Source organism: Microplitis mediator, chromosome 2, assembly GCF_029852145.1.
Source record: "Microplitis mediator isolate UGA2020A chromosome 2, iyMicMedi2.1, whole genome shotgun sequence".
Lineage (NCBI taxonomy): Eukaryota > Metazoa > Arthropoda > Insecta > Hymenoptera > Braconidae > Microplitis > Microplitis mediator.
The window spans coordinates 15,792,821-15,812,303 of record NC_079970.1 but is presented as its reverse complement, the minus strand read 5'-3'; the positions used below and the strand labels follow the sequence as shown (position 1 = coordinate 15,812,303).

General features: G+C 27.8%; 3 protein-coding genes across 8 annotated transcripts in view; 1 reads left to right on the top strand and 2 right to left on the bottom strand.

Annotated features, from left to right (window-relative positions):
* LOC130664138 (protein madd-4) overlaps nt 1–11,188 on the top strand; it is a 328,261-nt gene extending 317,073 nt beyond the window's left edge. The window contains exons 11-24 of one of the 2 annotated variants that reach the window (XM_057463923.1): nt 469–610; nt 696–789; nt 5,358–5,737; nt 5,827–5,956; nt 6,101–6,311; nt 6,753–7,063; nt 7,151–7,278; nt 7,348–7,515; nt 7,592–7,773; nt 8,110–8,199; nt 8,337–9,768; nt 10,465–10,637; nt 10,749–10,902; nt 11,002–11,188. In XM_057463923.1, coding sequence (XP_057319906.1) covers nt 469–610; nt 696–789; nt 5,358–5,737; nt 5,827–5,956; nt 6,101–6,311; nt 6,753–7,063; nt 7,151–7,278; nt 7,348–7,515; nt 7,592–7,773; nt 8,110–8,199; nt 8,337–9,768; nt 10,465–10,637; nt 10,749–10,902; nt 11,002–11,102 — 3,696 coding nt within the window. In that variant the 3' untranslated portion in view covers nt 11,103–11,188. The remainder of the gene's footprint in view (nt 1–468; nt 611–695; nt 790–5,357; nt 5,738–5,826; nt 5,957–6,100; nt 6,312–6,752; nt 7,064–7,150; nt 7,279–7,347; nt 7,516–7,591; nt 7,774–8,109; nt 8,200–8,336; nt 9,769–10,464; nt 10,638–10,748; nt 10,903–11,001) is intronic. The other variant, XM_057463924.1, reaches the window with a different exon arrangement.
* LOC130664143 (uncharacterized) lies at nt 2,233–4,671 on the bottom strand. Of its 3 annotated transcripts, none has more exons than XR_008989318.1 (3): nt 3,114–4,671; nt 2,821–3,031; nt 2,233–2,456 (listed from the first exon to the last, which is right to left on the bottom strand). XR_008989318.1 is itself a non-coding variant. In XM_057463930.1 (2 exons), exons 1-2 carry the CDS (start codon nt 4,569–4,571, stop codon nt 2,453–2,455), a joined length of 1,755 nt encoding a protein of 584 aa, XP_057319913.1. In that variant the 5' UTR covers nt 4,572–4,671; the 3' UTR covers nt 2,233–2,452. The 3 variants fall into 3 exon arrangements, 1 of the variants encoding a protein (XP_057319913.1); XR_008989317.1 differs by having other exon boundaries at nt 2,821–3,013; XM_057463930.1 differs by having other exon boundaries at nt 2,821–4,671.
* A 2,965-nt stretch (nt 11,189–14,153) lies between the features above and the next one.
* Nucleotides 14,154–19,181, bottom strand: LOC130664137 (hydroxylysine kinase). Of its 3 annotated transcripts, none has more exons than XM_057463922.1 (3): nt 19,128–19,181; nt 17,715–17,866; nt 14,154–17,635 (listed from the first exon to the last, which is right to left on the bottom strand). In XM_057463922.1, exons 1-3 carry the CDS (start codon nt 19,150–19,152, stop codon nt 16,949–16,951), a joined length of 864 nt encoding a protein of 287 aa, XP_057319905.1. In that variant the 5' UTR covers nt 19,153–19,181; the 3' UTR covers nt 14,154–16,948. The 3 variants fall into 3 exon arrangements, with proteins under 3 accessions (XP_057319905.1, XP_057319902.1, XP_057319903.1); XM_057463919.1 differs by lacking the exon at nt 19,128–19,181 and adding an exon at nt 18,977–19,120 and having other exon boundaries at nt 17,715–18,106; XM_057463920.1 differs by lacking the exon at nt 19,128–19,181 and adding an exon at nt 18,737–18,897 and having other exon boundaries at nt 17,715–18,106.
* Nucleotides 19,182–19,483: the final 302 nt, after the last annotated feature.

The window sequence follows — 19,483 nt, the reverse complement described above, 5'->3', positions numbered from 1 at the left end:
ACATCAAACAACACTTATTTTATCTTCAGTAATTCGTTCTGAATTATTTTTATCATCTAACATGAAAATATTAAAATTTAGAAACAAATAATAAATAAACTGACAATTAATCAATTTAATAGATTTTATGATCGACGCATGATGATGCATTATTAACAATGTTTGCGGGCTTTTTTTACGATGAAAAGATGTATAATAAAAGCCTCTAAGGGTATTGGTTATATATTTTTTCTTTTTTTTTCTCTTCATAAAAATATCTTTACTCAAATAAAAATTGAATGAAAAGGAGTAGACAGGAAATGATAAATGTTTATTCTTTTGTATTCACAATAAAATTAATATCCAAAGCTGAAAGCTCTATGACAGGCAATCCTCTATTATAAAAAAAAAAAAAAAACATCTCTATGGTATTTTTTTAATGCTTAATGACTTAAAGTAAATTTAATTAAACATTGACACTTTGTATAGTGCTCAGTAACTTGCGGCACTGGGATAAGAACGAGGTCTATTGAATGTAGAGATGGGAATGGTAAATTGTCAAGTGATTGTGACTCTACTGAACGACCTTACGATAAGCAAGATTGTAAAACCAACATCGATTGTCCTATATGTGAGTAAATAAACTAAACATAATAAATAATTAATATACCAAAATAATAAATAATAAAAATTCATTAAATTAATTGATTATTTAGATTCTGATGAAATATCACAACCGTTAATGCAGCCTTATCCACCGCCTCCAATTCCCGAGAAATTAATTGACCAGCCAATACCATCGGAAGCTACGTAAGTCCATCCGTTCCTCTTCAGCGATTATACCATAAATCCCTCCAACCATATAGAGATAAGATTAAATATCCATCAAATAATTAATAATTTATATATTTTATTCCAAAAAAACTCTCTATATATATGTAGGGGAAGGGGGGGGGGGGGCAAAAGGAGGTAGGGTAGGCGAAACGGGGTACCCCCAAAATTTGATAAAAAAAAATTTTATATTTTAAATGGTTTTTAAACATTCCAAAATTACTTCTGTATATATAATTAAGCGTTACTTTGAATTTGTTTTGGTAAACTTTTTCAAAAATCAATTGTCAGTTGAAAAATATTAATGACGTTTGTTTTATGATAAAAACTATTAAAAATTTTTTTTCTTCTTTTGTATCCAATAAACATGTGAAATATAATTTTTCTTCATGTAAATTACTTACAAAAAAATTCAACTTAATCAAATTCGTTTAAAATCCAGAAATTTTTTTTTTTTATCTTTTTTGGGGGGTACCCCACTTTGCCCGCGGAAATGAAAAATTTTTTTTTTCAACGGTAACTGAGAATTTCTTCTATTTACTTTGAACATCATTAAAAAAAAAAGATTTAGCGTATTTGAGTCCTCGAAAACTTGGTATTTTCTTAAGTACCCCCTTTTGCCCCTCCCTCCCCTATACTAGGGCATTTGAAAAAAAAAAATTTTTCTTTTTTCGAAATTAGACTCAAAATTTACGTTTAGATGCCAAAATCGGCCCTCGAAAATATGAGATCTTAATATTAATATTAAGGTTGTGCAAATCGCACTTTTCGATTTCCCATAAGAATAACAGAGGAAAAAAATTTTTATTTCTTCTGATTTTTGAAACTAATGAACCGTAAATTGCATTGTAATGTCCATCAAATAATTTTGTAGAGAATTGAACGCTCTACAAAAAAAGGATCTTATCATTTTTTGATAAATCCATCTGTTCGAAAGTTATTAGAGCTGGAAGTCAAATCTACAGTAATTAAATTAAATTTTTTTTCGCTCTTACCCCCTGAAACGTTAGTGGTTGCCGAGAAAAAAATCCTCCCAAAAGATGAGCTCTCTAGCTCAACTCTAAGAGGTTGCTATTTTAATTTTAATTTCCCATCTAATTAACATGTAAAAATTTACTTTTTTACTAAAAGTGTAATTACTCGTAAGCTGCTCAATATTTTTCAAATATATACAAAGATCTTCAAAGCTGATTCCTCAAGCTTTCCAAAACCCTATAATGAGTCAAAATTATCGCCAATTGAAGTTAGCAAAAAAAAAAAAAAATGAAAATTAACAATTTCATTTTGAAATACAAAATCGATGCTATTCAGATAGCTTCAATTGGCGTTTCAAATATGATAATTATGACTTTTCATAGAGTTTTGGAAAGCTTGAGGAATCAGCTTTGAAGATCTTTCTATAAATTTAAGGGGTTAGGGGTACTCAGGGGTATGAAAAAATGATGATTTTCAATAATTTTTTTTTTGTAGTTAATTACTTTATTTGACAAAAATAAAAACATAGCTTTATTAGAACACGTTTCGATTTGACTTCACGAAAATTTCAAAAAAAAAAATTAATAATTCAAAAAGTTATCGCTGTTTTTGTAGAGCCCGTTCCTCCCGAAGTCCTTTGCGGTGATCATCATAAGTCCTTGGAGATTCATCTAAAATCAATCGGACAAGAAAAATTAGTTTTATTAATAGATAATCTTGTGCCTGATCGAAGCTTTTTTTTTTTTTTTCGAAATTAACAAAATGGCGGCCTCAGGAAATTTTTTTCAAATTTTCGAGAAAAAAACCGACAGTTTATTGTTAAAAAAAAATCGAAATTTTTGAAAAAAAAAAAAATCCTTCGATCAGGCACGAGTTTTTAATGTATTTCAAAAGTACAATAAATTTTATTGAAATCTACCGAGCAGTTTTTAAGTTACAGTGATCACCAGTTCAGAAAACATAGTTTTGAGAAAAACGCATTTAAAGTTTTGCTATGGATTTATGTCGAATTATAAGAATTATTTAATAACTTACACTGAGTCATCTATTCCTGGACCATATAATAGCTCTTCAGCCGACATAGCAGCTTCCAAAATATCGATTTGCTGGTGCCTACGTTGCAATCGACCTTCTCGGGTGTTATCATTAGCGCGCTTATCTGCTACTTTGATACGTGCAGCATCCATTCTTTCTGCATACCGATGAGAATTAGGCCCACAATTAAGTCCTAGTGTATTCATCAAGACTAATAATGAATTTATACCCTCATTAAATATACACATAGCAACGTATGCAGCTATTTGTACGATAGTAAAACTAGTATTTACCGTTTTTGGACATATTTTCCATACTAGTTGGTTAAAGCTTTCATTATTATTCTGATTGAATCCACCTACACATCTTGAAAGTAAATTTTCATTACTAAGATCTTCGTATATAGGCTTGATAGCTTTTAAAACATCAGAAGGTAAAGGAGAATAATCGTGAGAAAAGGTATCAAGCTCTCCTCTTGCTTCAGCGCGCTGGTAAGAGCACCAAGATTCTTCGCCTTTTGGACACATATCATGATTCGGTTTTTCATCACTCGAGCCGTAGTGATAAAAGGTTGCCATTATAGCAGATTTCATATTTTCAATAGAATCACAATGCCGGCGTATTGCTAAACCATAGTACACAGTTAGTTTGTCTATTAATTTTCCTGTGAGCTTACCTCGACCACCAAGACCTTTTTGTTTACTCTTCAGCGTACGTAATCGACTCCCCATCCGCTTTTGGACATGCCCTATACATTCCTTTTTATTTACAGTTGTATTTTCGTAAGGATCTGATTTTATAATTCCTGAATAGGTCTTGGAGTCACCATCACCAATATAGTTGGCATACTTAACTCCATATTTAGTTTCAGAATACGAAAACATTTCGACCATCGCATCCACCTCCATTTTCCCAGAAGACCCTTGATGATTAGCAGAACACACATCTTCATGCGATTGATACCATTCCTCGAACTCAACAGTATTTGTTTTTTTTTTCCAATACTCACATAGCTTACAATATGCACTTTTAATGTTTATGTCAAGAATCTTTCCAGTAAAATAGCCAATTATAGAAGAAACTCCAAATGACGATGTATATCCCCGTTTTTGCCAGGTTCCATCTCCCGATACAGTTAGATGATTTATATCTTCATTTTCAGTTGTTGGCATTGCTTGCTTTTCTTCATTCACAGCTTTCGTCATGAAGGTTTCTGCGACGGCTTTACTACAATTCAAAATCTGTTTCAGTAAAATTGTATGCGTAGATTTATCTAAAAAAGACGGCATGTCCATCAGGCCGCAAAACTTGCACAATCCTTCGTATCCTATTCCTAGTATTCTCATTACAAAAATGAAACGTCTGTTTATTTCATAAGAATGCCCAACGAAAGAACAGGAAGGAATATATTCATTTCCACAGTTATTACATGCAACTACAATTTTGAATCCCAGCCCACGTGTACTTGCTGTTTGAAACACTACATTTCCATCACATTTTTTACATTTTATAAGAGCAGAAATTGCAGTGAATACCTGAATAAAATTTATTATTCGAAATTCAGTACTGCTGTCTTCAGGTACATCATCTTCAGTGTTTTGTTTTAATTTTTTAGAAGATGTACTCTGAATACTTTCATCACGTTCGGCTGTTTTCGGATTAAAAACATTCTTTCTTTTGACTGAACGCGACTTATTAATTTTTTCAGAACTCCGAAGTTCTCTTGAAACCTTTCTAGAATCACGTCCCATGGTTAATAATTTAATTCACTTGAGAAATAATTTATCACAAAACTATCGACTGATCAGTGCAACGACTACAGGTATACTGGCAACCAAAAATTATTTTTCAGTTCTTGTACTACCTACAAATTGTGAATATATATATATATATATATATATATATATATATATATATATATATATAATTATAAATACATTAAAATGGGGAGATATTCATGACAATGAAACCCGAAAGGTCGGTTGCTTGCAGCTGTTTCTAGCTACCTGCACTCGAATGCCACGTAGCACCCGAGCGTCCTTTGGTCATTGTTAAATAACTCGAAAAGAATTTGTCGGATTCACTTCAAATTTTCACACAATATTTTTAAAATATTATACTTTAAGAAAATGCAAAAAAAAAAAAATCGATTTTTTGAAAATTCTGACTACCCCTAACCCCTTAAAAAATATTGAGCAGCTTACGAGTAATTATACTTTTAGTGAAAAAGTAAATTTTTACATGTTAATTAGATGGGAAATTAAAATTAAAATAGCGACCTCTTAGAGTTGAGCTAGAGAGCTCATTTTTTGGGAGAATTTTTTTCTCGGCAACCACTAACGTTTCAGGGGGTAAGAGCGAAAAAAAGAAATTAAATTTTTTTTTTAACCACCCTTATATATATATATATATATATATATATATATATATATATATATATATATATATAGTAGGGTGGTTAAAATATATATATATATATATATATATATATATATAATCGTATGTTCATATCATTACTAATGTTGTTGTTGTTGTAGATTTATCGCTGATGAATGGTCTACATGCAGTGCAACGTGTGGTGAAGGTATTCGTCATCGTGAAGTTCATTGCAAGATATTCCTTGAATTTAGTAGGACAATAGCTAAACTACCAGATCGTCAGTGTACTGGCCCGAAACCTCTCGAGACTGAGAAATGTATGATCCGATCGTGTGGACTGATGGAAAATAGTCTCTCGTATAGAGTTGATACAGTTGGAGATAGTGGGTATGAGGAATCTAACTTGATGGATTCATTTAGATCTGCTGGCTCGAGTGAGTTTGAAGGAAGTGTTAAAGTTGCTCCTGGTAATTCTGGGCAAACAACTTATTCGTGGAAGGAAGCTGGATACAGTGCCTGTACCGCTTCTTGTCTTGGAGGTAAAATATTTTTATCCGCATTGTTAATTAAATAATTTATGTAAAGTTATACTTCAATATTTATATTTATTTTTTCTTTACTTGTTCAGGAGTCCAGGATTTGATTATTAATTGTGTTAGAGATGACACTGGTAAAACAGTTATTCCACTTCTTTGCACTAAAGAAACTAAACCAGAGTCTCGGATTCGTACGTGCAACGACCATGCTTGTACTCCGAGGTGAATGTTTGTTTTATTTTATATAATTTTACTTTTCATTAGAAAAGCAATAAATTAAATTTATAAATAATAATAATAATATATATATATATATATATATATATATATATATATATAGATATACATTTTTTTTTTTTTTTTTAGATGGAACTATAGTGACTTTTCACCGTGTAACAGTCCTTGTGGTATTGGTATACAAACACGAGACGTCACTTGCATACATGAGGTAGCACGAGGTCCTGGGAATACAGTGGTAGTACCAAACCATATGTGTCAGACGCAACCGCCAGTTGACAGGCAGCACTGCAACGTGTGGGATTGTCCACCCAAATGGCAGCCTGGAGAATGGGACAAAGTAATGATTTCACTTTTAATTTCTCCCCAATCAATTCCATTAATTATTAATTATGTATATGTAGCAATATTAAGAGTGTGCAAATAATTCCAACTGACGAATTAATATTATCAAATATTAATATTAGATTTGAAATTCGAATTATACGATAGTGATTGAATTGTTATGAAAATCTTAATTATTGGTAAATTGATGTAATAAATTTTTTTAAATTTATCACATGTGAGTTGAAGTTCGATATTAAAAATTTGAAATGAATATGCATATTTGAATCAAATAATTCAAAAACTGACGAATATTAAAATTTACTGAATTATTCGATTTGGTTTAATTCTAACACTATTGGTACCTTCATATTATAAACATAGATATAGATATAAAAATCACTTTAGGCTATAAAAAATTAATTTTCTTTTCATAAATAATTTTAATAATAAACAGTGCTCCAAAAGCTGTGGTGGTGGTATAAAACGACGTCAAGTCATCTGTGAACAGATAATGGCTCAAGGACATAAACAAATCCGTCCAGATCGTGAATGTCAAGGAAACAAACCATCAGCTGAAAAACCATGTAATACAAGATCTTGTCATGATATTGGATTAAATGTTCAACCAGTAATAATCAGTCAAAATTCAACATTTAACCAAAATGACCCTGAACAAAAAGTTGATTTGAAAATCGGTGGGACTGCGACAGTGTTTCAAGGCATACCCGTGGTCAAAATTCGTTGTCCTGTTAAAAAATTCAGCAAGTATGTTATTAAATTGATGAATTGATTAATTTATTTATTATTCAACTAATTCAATTATAATATTGATGAAATATTATTTGTATATAGAGGGCAGATTATTTGGACAAAAGACCGTGCAGAATTACACAAATCTAGAAAGTATAAAATTAGCAGAAAAGGAGCTTTAAAGATAATCGATATTGGGCTCACAGATAGCGGTTCATATGCATGCATTGGTAATTTAACATATCATTAATTTTGATGATAAGATGAAGGATTAATTAATAAAATATTGAATTTTATAGCGGGACAATCACATGCAGAATTACGTTTAATAGTGAAGCATCGAACAAGAGAACAAATGAGTAGTGAAGAAATTTTACGTTTTGGCAATACTGTACATCATCGACAGGATGTTAATTTGGATTCAGGAGGGGCAAGTTCCGGAGAAAATTTACAAATCGATCATGCTGGTAATTATTAATTTAGTATATACAACTTATTTTTTATTCCGTCATGAAATTGTAAATTTTATAACTCTATTAACAGCACCAGCTTACCAAGGTGCATTTTCATTTGGAAATGATGACCTTAGTCATGAATCACGTCCTGAAATAGCTTCAATAGGTAAACCGACAAAAAAGCCCCGACGTCCCAAGCGTCCAAAGCCAAGTCCTCCAACGTCGGACGTGATATCAAATGGAGAGTATTCAGTTACGTCAATTCATGAGGTAAATGCTTTGTATATTGTCATAGAAAAATAGTTTAACAAATCTAATCCATACAGAATGACAACTAATGAACTAATGAACTTCAGGACAGCAATGAATCGTTCTATATTAAAAATTTATTATTGGATTATATGCTTTTATAATTCCAATAATAAAATTGTATGAAATAATAACTAATATTGATATTTAAAGCCAACAAAAATTAAATTAAACTAATCTTTTCAAATCTATCCTAAAAACTTTTAATTATTTAAAAAAATATGTCGTTCTTGTCTGTATTTAATCGCTGCAATTAATTTTGGCTTGATGGAATTTATTTGGAATTTAAAAAATCAGCCGGGTTTTCATGAATCTGTTGAATCTACTGCATCTTCTAGTGGTTCTCGACTTACACCACATTTCAGTCAACTAATCTCCACCTTGAAGGTGATACCATTTAAACAAATCATTATTTATTACTATTATTATTAATTATTTAATAATAATTATATTCTTTCAAATAAAATTTTAAATAGAAAATCTAAATTCAATTATTAAAGCAAATAAATTTCTATTTATTCTAGTCTTATTGGCCGTTCCAAAGTAGCGGATCTTTTAATCGGGAACATCGAATGGCACCTGAATTATCTCCAATCGATTTTCATACAAAAAATACTCTTGAATTAAATCCAAAAGAGCTTAAAGATAATAATTTACATTTTGACAGTACAGACAATGATTTTGAAATGTTTGGACGTGATTCAGTTATCCCCGACGATAAATTTGGACCAGATGAAGAAAGAATATTTATTGAGGATGAACCTTACGATTTCGATAGTGCTGTTTTATCAATAAATGCATGGGACAGTTCAAAAAAATCATCGGAATCATTTAAAACGAATAAGCATGGATTAACAACAGAACAAACTTCAAATTATTTTGAAGAATCTTTAAAAAATATAAAAAAACATCAGATCAATAACAATGTCGATAATTATTTAAGAAATGAACGAGGTATTAAATTGATAAATAAAAAAAATAACAAAAAAGTTTACACGTCAACTGAAGCACCAAGTATCGATATGATCTTTCTTGAACGCTCTTTTGATAAAAATAAAATTATTGAAACTGGTTTATCAACAGATGAAAGTTATTCAATAGAATCTACAAATAAAAATAATCATTCTAAATCTCATCTTACTACTATTACACCAATGGTAACAAATGGCGATAAATCAACAATAAATTTAGAAAAAACAATAAATAATTATGCTCAAATAACAATTAAACCAATAACTAATGATAACTTAAAATTATCTACTGAAACCTTAACAATAAAATTGCCTGAAGATGATGATAAAATGTTTGATTCAGGTAGTGAAATGGAACAAATAGAAGATTCATATGAAGAAGAATTAATAAAACAAAAATTCAATAGAAATGGAACAAAAAAATTATTATCAAATCATTATGCTAATGAGTCAAAAATTTCAAGTGATGAAAGTGGACGAGAAAATGATTCTGAGAATATTGATCATGGAGCAGTTGAAGTTTTGAGTAATGAAGATACTACTGAAAAAACACGTCATTCAAAACATAAGAATCATTCTCATAATTCGCTAAGAAATACAAATTCAAAACAGTCATTAATACAATCGGAAGCATTGGCATTTGACATGAATGATACTACTGATGATACTTTAAATATTTTCACCAAAGAAACTAGTGAGGATTTGGTATTTGAATGGGTAACAACTGAATGGTCTAAATGTTCGCAAACTTGTGGAGGTGGTGGATTTCAAATGAGAGGAGCACAGTGTATGGTTCGTTCGACAAAGCCTGCTAGTAATAACACACGAGTTTCATCGAGAACTGTAATAGGTGCTTCGCTTTGTGAAGATGCTGGTCTTACAGTACCATCAAAAGTTCGTCCTTGTGGCTCAGAAAGGTGTCCCCAGTGGCATGCCAGTGAATGGACCCCATGTGAATCATCGCGTTGTTTTAATTGGAAAACTGGTAAACATTAGACTTTTTTACAATTAAAGAATACTAAAAACAGGGCCATTAAAGTTACTTTATTGTCATTGACTCGATTCACTTTATTATTTTTTTAGTAGGTTTTTAAACAAGTTTTAAATAGTAAATGATATAATAATCAATTTTTTTTTTATCTGTAAACGGTTTTAATTTTTCAATTATAAAATTTAACAGTAATAGCTTTTTATAAAAAATCCGTGTTAAAGAAGAGTTGTCATTCATCATCGATTAAAATGATTATTTAAGATAATTCTTAAGTCAAGAGATTACATACTTTTTAATTAAATAATCTCTATTCTGCTCAATGTACATATTCAGCTTATTATAAGTTGGATATAAATTTTACATTTTTATAAAAACCGATATTTTTAAAATACGTTTTGTTGAAAGGAACTGAAAATTTAATAAATATTTAAACCTATCATCATAACATCTTATAAATCAATAACTTTGGCTTACATTACTTGTCAAGAATGATCAAAATGAAAATTTATTTTAGATCTATTATTTATCGAATGACATAATAACTCAAAAGATATTATCTATATAAATTTGATACTTGTCTCATTTTAAATAAAATTCTGAAAATTCATTTCCTCTATTATAATTTTGTTAAAATTTATTTTTTATGATTAGAAAACTTCCGAATGTTAAATCGCATTGTTTTTTTTTCAGCAATGCAAAGGAGAGATGTAAACTGTCATTTAATTAAAGACACTGTCAATGGTACAACGAACGTGACTATTCTTGATGCAGATAAATGTGACGACTCGATAAGACCACCGCAACGACAGGAATGTTATAATGACGCTTGTAAAGGAGTGTGGAGAGTAGGGGAATGGTCAGAGGTACAACGAAAAGAAAAAATATAATAATAACAATAGTGATAAAAAAAAATATCAAAAAAACTATAATGGATTTAATAATAAATACGAAACAAAATTTTACATTCCATCTAGTGTACAGCATCCTGCGAGGAAGATGGCATTAAATATAGAATTTTACAATGTGTATGGTTTGGAACGAAAAAGCCTGCAGGTAACGCCTGCCGCGATATATCTAGACCTCCTGTTATGAAAATTTGCAAAGGTTCTCCATGTCCTCGAGTTCCTGGTAATTTTAAAAATAATGATATATAAATTTTTTATGAAAGCATTACGTATTATTAAAAATTTTATTCAAATGCTGATTTATTATTTCTTTGTTATTTAGGAGATTGCGAAGACCATTCGCCGCTTTGTAATAGGGTTAAGATGATGAATATGTGCCAAGTACCGCTTTATCGAAAACAATGCTGCAAATCTTGTCGCTAAGCCCGAAAAAAAAAAAAAAAAAAAAACAATTAATTATTATAAATGTCAAAAATGACGGTAATTAGATAATTATTTAAAATGAATAATCAATCAATAATAGTCAATGATGAAAAACAACAGTCAAAAATGCCAGATTATTGATATAATAAATAACAAATTAATATATAAATAAATGACCAAAACCGGTCAGTTTTTAGATAAAAATTTATTTTACGCACACTTTAGAAATGGCACTTATACCTTTAAAAAAGTGAATTTACCTCATGTTTTCTCTACAAAATAAGGACTGATCCTTCTTCCTTACATTATTTATTTTTTGAAAATGAAAGGAAGAAGGTTATCAGAAAAGAGTTTAAGAAAATATTGTTAAAGTTCAAAAAAAAAAATAAATTAAAGGGTACTTAATTAATTAATTATAATTATAGTTAATATAATATTAACTATCCCCCATGAAAAAAGTTATAAAAAAAAAATATGTTAAAATATAAAAAAAATATATTTTTCATATAAAAAAATACACAAAAAATATATAAATATATATAAAATATGTATAAAAAATATATTTTTTATCTTAATTTTATATATTTTTTTCCTAGGTTGTTAGTTAAAATAAAAATGTTTTTTATATATTTGAAATATATTTTTTTTATGTTTTTATACGTATTTTATATATTTTCTAAGATATATATTTAAAATATATAAAATATATACGAAAATCGGCCAAAAGTTAGCTATTAAAAATCTATTTTATATATATTTATATATTTTCTATGTATTTTTTTATATGAAAAATCTATTTTTTTTATACACTGATCCAAAAAAAAAAGGAACAAAAAAATTTTATAAATTTTTTAGTGATTTTTGGAAAGCTGTATTTTCGTGAAAAATGATCGTATCGAAAAAATAAAAAAAGCAAATTAAAGCTTGAAATCTCTAGTTTAAAGATCCTCCAGCAAAATATTTTTTCGAGCCACGGTTTTTGCGGAATCATAAGAAAAAGGTCGAGACAAAATTTTTCTAAATTTTTTGGTTTTGTTTTTAAGATCTACGGGGCCGAAAAAAATTTAAAAAAAAAAACTAATTCATGGCTCGCTTAGGAAATTTATTCAGCTACAATTTGCTTTTTTTTGTTTCTCTTTACGTCAATTTGCTGCTGAGATATCAGCCATCAAATGAAAAAGGATCCTTTTGTCTTTGATTATTGATATCTCAGATAAAATTTTTTTTCATCCGTGATATCCATTTGAAAAACCCTTAAAAAATGGCCATTTTCTGGTTTTTTAGTCGACTCATCGCTACTCTGCAAATATTGATAAAAAAAAATAATGCTGCCAGGTAATTTTACAGCTTAATGTACACTCAAAAACCCTGAAAATATTCAGATTGATCCATTGAACCGTTGGTCTGGTCCGATTGCTCAAAGTTTTGCAAAACAATTAAAGGAACAAGTTTTGTTCCTTAAATTGTCTAATCGTCATCAAAATGAAAAAAATCAATTTTTTTCAGATTTTCTTTCATTTTTGTGATAGTTATTCAGTAAATGTAAGGTAAAGAGAAAAAAAGAAATTTTTCCGAAAAACGAAAAAAAGAAACTGAATAAAACGTAAAAAAAAAAAAAGGAAAAAAATTCTTGTTTTATCTCGTTTTTCGGAAAAATTTCTTTTTTTCTCTTTACCTTACATTTACTGAATAACTATCACAAAAATGAAAGAAAATCTGAAAAAAATTGATTTTTTTCATTTTGATGACGATTAGACAATTTAAGGAACAAAACTTGTTCCTTTAATTGTTTTGCAAAACTTTGAGCAATCGGACCAGACCAACGGTTCAATGGATCAATCTGAATATTTTCAGGGTTTTTGAGTGTACATTAAGCTGTAAAATTACCTGGCAGCATTATTTTTTTTTATCAATATTTGCAGAGTAGCGATGAGTCGACTAAAAAACCAGAAAATGGCCATTTTTTAAGGGTTTTTCAAATGGATATCACGGATGAAAAAAAATTTTATCTGAGATATCAATAATCAAAGACAAAAGGATCCTTTTTCATTTGATGGCTGATATCTCAGCAGCAAATTGACGTAAAGAGAAACAAAAAAAAGCAAATTGTAGCTGAATAAATTTCCTAAGCGAGCCATGAATTAGTTTTTTTTTTTAAATTTTTTTCGGCCCCGTAGATCTTAAAAACAAAACCAAAAAATTTAGAAAAATTTTGTCTCGACCTTTTTCTTATGATTCCGCAAAAACCGTGGCTCGAAAAAATATTTTGCTGGAGGATCTTTAAACTAGAGATTTCAAGCTTTAATTTGCTTTTTTTATTTTTTCGATACGATCATTTTTCACGAAAATACAGTTTTCCAAAAATCACTAAAAAATTTATAAAATTTTTTTGTTCGTTTTTTTTTGGATAAGTGTATTTTAACATATATTTTTTCCATAAATTTTTTTTTTTGGGGGATAGTTAATCCTTAAAGGACTATGAATTGGATATTTAATGAAATTTCAATATTAAATAAAAAAAAAAAAAAGGAAAAAAAACTATTTATTATTGATTAATTAATATTTAATGCTCATTAATTTAAATTACTGTTGGTTATTTTATTTCATAGTTTTCATTTTATTAATAAAAAAAAAAATGTTTTTTTTAAGACTGAAAAAAATTCGATATTACAAATATCAATAACTTGAAATAGTATTATTGCAGGGCATTAGTTAAATAAAATTTCTCAGTAACTGCATATAATAAAAAATTTATTTCAAGACGACATTCCGGAAGTACGAATTTGATTATATTAATGTTCGGATTGGTCTTCTTTATAAAATTTTTTTTTAATTTATTGAATCCACTTTAAAGTATTTAACTACTTAAAATTATTGAGTTAATAAATATTAAGTTAAGCATAAGAAATAAACAAAAGAAACAAAAAGAAATACTAAATGAATTATTACATGCCTACTAAAAACCCTCAAGGATTAATAGTTTCTAAGCAATAAATAAAATAAGTAATGTAATATAATATTTTTAGTTTTATTAAATAAATTTTTTACATCGTTTTTTTTTTAGATTACATATTGATTATAAGAATTAAATTGATAAATTTCTTTATTTAAGTTATATTTAAAACATAGAATAACATATTTTCTATTGTTTTCATAACAGATGATTGAAACATTTATAAAAATATAATAATTGTGTTTCCCTAAAAAAATAGTTGATTATAGATAATTTATATTTACTGTATATAATACAATGCTTATATGTGAAATGAATATTTAAGAATATAAGTAAATATAGATTAATATTGTTAATTTATACAGTGAAACTCCGTAATTTAAAAATCACTACATCTTTATGTACATAAATGTAACTGTCTGCTAATGAAAAAAGTACATATATGGGTCATTCTACCAAATAAAATTATTTTTACGGGGCGACCCTCGTCGATTTGGTTCAAACTTTGTGGAGTCGTTTTATATATTAAAAAAAAAAATTCTCTGAAAATTTGAGCCTTTTATATGCAGCTGTTTCAAAGTTATGATTTTTTGAATTTTTTGAAAATTTTTGTTTTCAACTTTTTCATTAATTTTTTTGAAGGAAAAAATTTTCTTAAAAAAATGAGCACATAACAGTTTTTCGTAGGAAAAATTCTCAGCTTTTCAATAAAAATATCCATTTTTTATTTTATGTTACAGAAGACTTTTTAATATTCGATTAAAGACGAAAAAACGATTTTTATGACTGTGCGGCGCTTGATACATCTAATTTGATATTTCTTTCTGAAAGCTGAGACTTTTTCCCACAAAATATGTATTTTTCACGATGTGCATATTTGTTTTTTTTGAACAAAATTAAATACAATATAAACTCTCTATGATTAAAAAACGTTAATTCTTATTTGGTTTGAGGATGTTAGGATACACTTTCAACACATATATCCTAAGCTATCAACAATAGGTGAGATAGGGTGCACTGCTTGTGTTTCTTTCACCGTTTTTGACTCCAAGTATCGTACGTCTAAAACATTTATATTCTTTAAAAAGTCATCATTCCCTGATTAAACGAAACGATTCGAAACGATTTGTAATGTTAAATGCCCATAAAAAGGGTGATTCAAAAGTATTCAAAGTATTCAAAAGCATTAAAAAGTATTTAAAATTTTTTTTCCAATCGTTTTAAGTCGTTTCTTCTAATAAGGGTTGGTTATAACAGAGAAATCAACGCTGGTAGAATTTTGAATATCCGGATGTATAAATTTTGTGGTGTGAGGATATGTTTTCAGGTATGTATCTGCAGTAAAGCTCTAAAAACAAAAATTATAAAACTATTTTTCATGATACCAGCATCAATGGTTCAAGTCTAGGAATCAGTAATTTGAACTTTGATTCTTGAGTTTTGTTTAATAGTGATTTCAAACTATTGATGTCATCTGCGTTAATGACAGTTCTGACTTTGTAATCAAGTTTTATAAACATTTGTGTGCATAATAAATAGTATTTGTGGTTTCTGTTTAATTATAAATTGCAAATCATAAGTTAGGCGTACACTAATGGTTGATCACACCATTGGTCTTAATATAATTTGATTTTAACTGGCTGCTGACACTAATAATAATTTTTAATGCAGGTAATGAAAAAAATAGTGTGTAACGCTAGATGAAACACGACTTCAGATTGCAGTTATTGTCAGCTTTTGCCTACGGCTCGGGCAGCCTACTTTACTCTCGTCTGACATCGTTTAGTTTCATCTCTTGCCACACAATGAACTATTACAGTTTGTTAAAACTATAAAATCAATGACTTGCATTTAAATAATTATTGATTTTGTTCAAACAAAAAATATGCACATCGTGAAAATTACATATTTTGTTGGAAAAAGTCTCAGCTTTCAGAAAAAAATATCGAATTAGATGTATCAAGCGCCGCACAGTCATAAAAATCGTTTTTTCGTCTTAATCGAATTTTTAAAGGTCTTCTGTAACATAAAATAAAAAATGGATATTTTTATTGAAAAGCTGAGAATTTTTCCTACCAAAAACTGTTATGTGCTCATTTTTTTAAGAAAATTTTTTCCTTCAAAAAAATTAATAAAAAAGTTGAAAACAAAAATTTTTAAAAAATTCAAAAAATCATAACTTTGAAACAGCTGCATATAAAAGGCTCAAATTTTTAGAGAATTTTTCTTTTTAATATATAGAACGACTCCACAAAGTTTGAACCAAATCGACGAGGGTCGCCCCATAAAAATAATTTTATTTGGTGGAATGACCCATATATAAGGGTGATTTAAAAATCATCAATTAACTTTTTTCATTCCCATAAAATCATTAGTCTTCGACATAGAAAAGCTGTTACCTAAAATGAAGCCTTAGAACTCACAGAGAATATTAGCGGAATTAATAGTCAATTTCCTGTTTTATAAATATAAAATTAAATTTATTTGACATTGTTTATTGTATGACTTTATTTAAGTTATAAATTTTAAAAAATCTACTCGAAGTAACAGCTATTTGAAAAATAAAATTTGATCATGTAATTGATGTTGTTCTCTACAAAATCATACTTATTAGGATAATTTTTTTTGTTCAATTTGAATCGAGTTATAACTTAATACATGCTCCCAAAACATTTATGTGACATATAATATTATTTAAATATAATTGTTTTTGTATCAATGACTTACTACTCTTTGTCGGAAAAGAGGAAGAGAAAAAAAAAATTTTTTTTTAATCCTCTGATATATATATATATATATCACTGCACAATTGGTAAATTAAAAGTCATTTAAAAATGACTTGCTAATAAACATATAAAAGTTATTTGAAAAAAAAAAAAAAAAAAATTTTAATTCAAAGATCCCACATTTTAATAATATCATCGTCCTTCATTGGCCAAAGTTCCCGAAGAATATTCCATCCGGATTTTTGTGTTACAATCAAGTAATTGTTATCCGGTTCATCCAAATGTGAATGAATACCTAAAACTAAACTCTGACATATTCGCGCGCAAACAGCAATTTTCAAAATTTTTTTTTCATAATTTGATAATTTATTTTTACTTGTATATCCTTTAATAACATATTTACCTGCTGTAATATCACATGCTTGCACTATCATGTAACATACAGCAATTGATAATTCGAAGATCAAACATGAATACTGAGTATCACCAAAATCGATAATACCAATTATTTTATTGTGCTCAGAATTAATTAATATATTCTGTTCATTTAAATCACCGTGAATTATTCCTTTATCGAATTGATCAAGATTATTGACGATGCTTGTTTCAAAACTTTTGATTACATCTTTAATTAATAATTTATCATTCTCATTTTTAATAACAAATAGATAATCATGTAAGCGTGGTAAGGCAAGAAGAGTCCATAAGTGATTACGATTTTGATAAGAATAATGATAAAATTTGCTAAGTGCTTCATTTAAAACAGTAATGAAATATCCAACATCAAAAAGTAACTCTGGCGAAACTTTAGCATTGTATAATATTTCTCCAGGACAAAAAATCAATAAGCGGACCTAAAAATAATTTATATATAGATTAGTTTCGATTAAAAAAAAAAAAAAAAAACGATATATTTTTAAAAATATTACTTACAATATGTTCTGTAGTATCTTTACTTCTTAGTTTTTCTAAAGAGTAGTAAGAACCACATAAATTTGGAATCGGTACAGAACATGATATGTTACATTTATTTAGATACAGCATCATTTCATTTTGTCCTTCGATAGAAGCTTGATCTTGAGAGTCTAATGAATTAATTATTTTTAAAACATATCCTTCATTAGCAATATTTTTCACGTAAATATTTTCAAATTCTGGGTAGCAAATAATGCGATAATTTTTGTCATCATAACTATTTAATTCCTGAATACTTTTTACTTTAAAGCCATACAATTTTTCAACCAATTTGCGAACAATTTCATCATTTACTACTGGCCGTATTTTTTTTTCAGTCAATGGTAGAGCCATTTTTTCGAATCAATTAACTAAATAAAAAATTAAAAAAACAAAAGCTTTTTTTTATTTTTAATAATAAAAATTTCATTTCTTATTTGATTAATTTCTTGTTACAACTTGTAAAATCAGCAAAAAAAATAATTATGGGTACGTTATTAAATTCAAAGGTTTTAAAACAAAACCGAAGTGAGATAAAATTTTTTTTTCAATCTTTCAATTCATAGTTTTAAACAAATAAAATTTTTTCAATTTAATATCAACTGTATTTAAGCAATTATTAGCAGGAAATATGGAATGAAACCATCCAGCAACAATCTTATTTCAATTTTCGGTTATTATAAAAATCCGATTATTTCCGGACTTACTATAAAAAAAAAAAAAAAAAAAAAAAAAAAATTACTATATATATTGTACAGTTTTCGTATTCGATTTTGTTTTGCAATTGAAATTTAAATTTCTTAATAATATATTTTACATAATCCAAATTAAATCTAACAAAATTATTATAATTTAATTTATATTGATTCTATAATCGCTTTCTTATATTTCCATTATATATTGTGTAGGAATATTTGCCTTTATTGCATCGGACTGTGAAAAATAATCTCATAATTCAAGTTCAGTTGAACCTTATTATCAGACAATCAGTATTTACTCACACTGGTAAGATGTCTGTATGCAATCAAGGCAACAATTCGTTTTATAACGAGGTTCAACTGCAAATGCACTTTCTTAATAGACGATTTCTTGAATCTACTCTACATTTGCTGAACTAAACGTATATCTAGTTAATTCAAATAAATTTTATAAATCAGTTGCAATATTCACTTGAGTCAATAAATCACTCAATTACCCTAGCTATAACAATGTCATATTTACTTGAAACATGGAATACTCACCATCTAAAAACTATATGTTATTAATAATTAAAAATACTTCATAAAAATATTAAATTACAAATTTTTACTAGAAATAAATATTGTTTGTATGTCACTAAATGAATATATATAATTGTTTTTTCCAAGAATAAAATTTATTTAATCTATTTACCCCAAGTTACTGAGTAAAATAACATTTACATTACAATACAACGAATCATATACGACTGATACTTTTATACGATGGCTCATATTATATACATTCATTGAAGGATAGCAGAGATTAATATACTGCGCATTCAATTGCACAAAGTGGTTGTAATTTAGCCATCATTACCTTTGAATAGATAAAATATTTATCTTAAACAGTGACGCTGATAAAAAATGTTTAAGTTAAAGTTATTTGATGCTTTTCTATAAACTTGAATTTTGAATATAAAAAAAAAAACAATTCAACAAAATTTATATATATAATAAACTGATTCAAAAAAATCGACTATTTTTTTTTTCAAAAATTATACGGAAAAT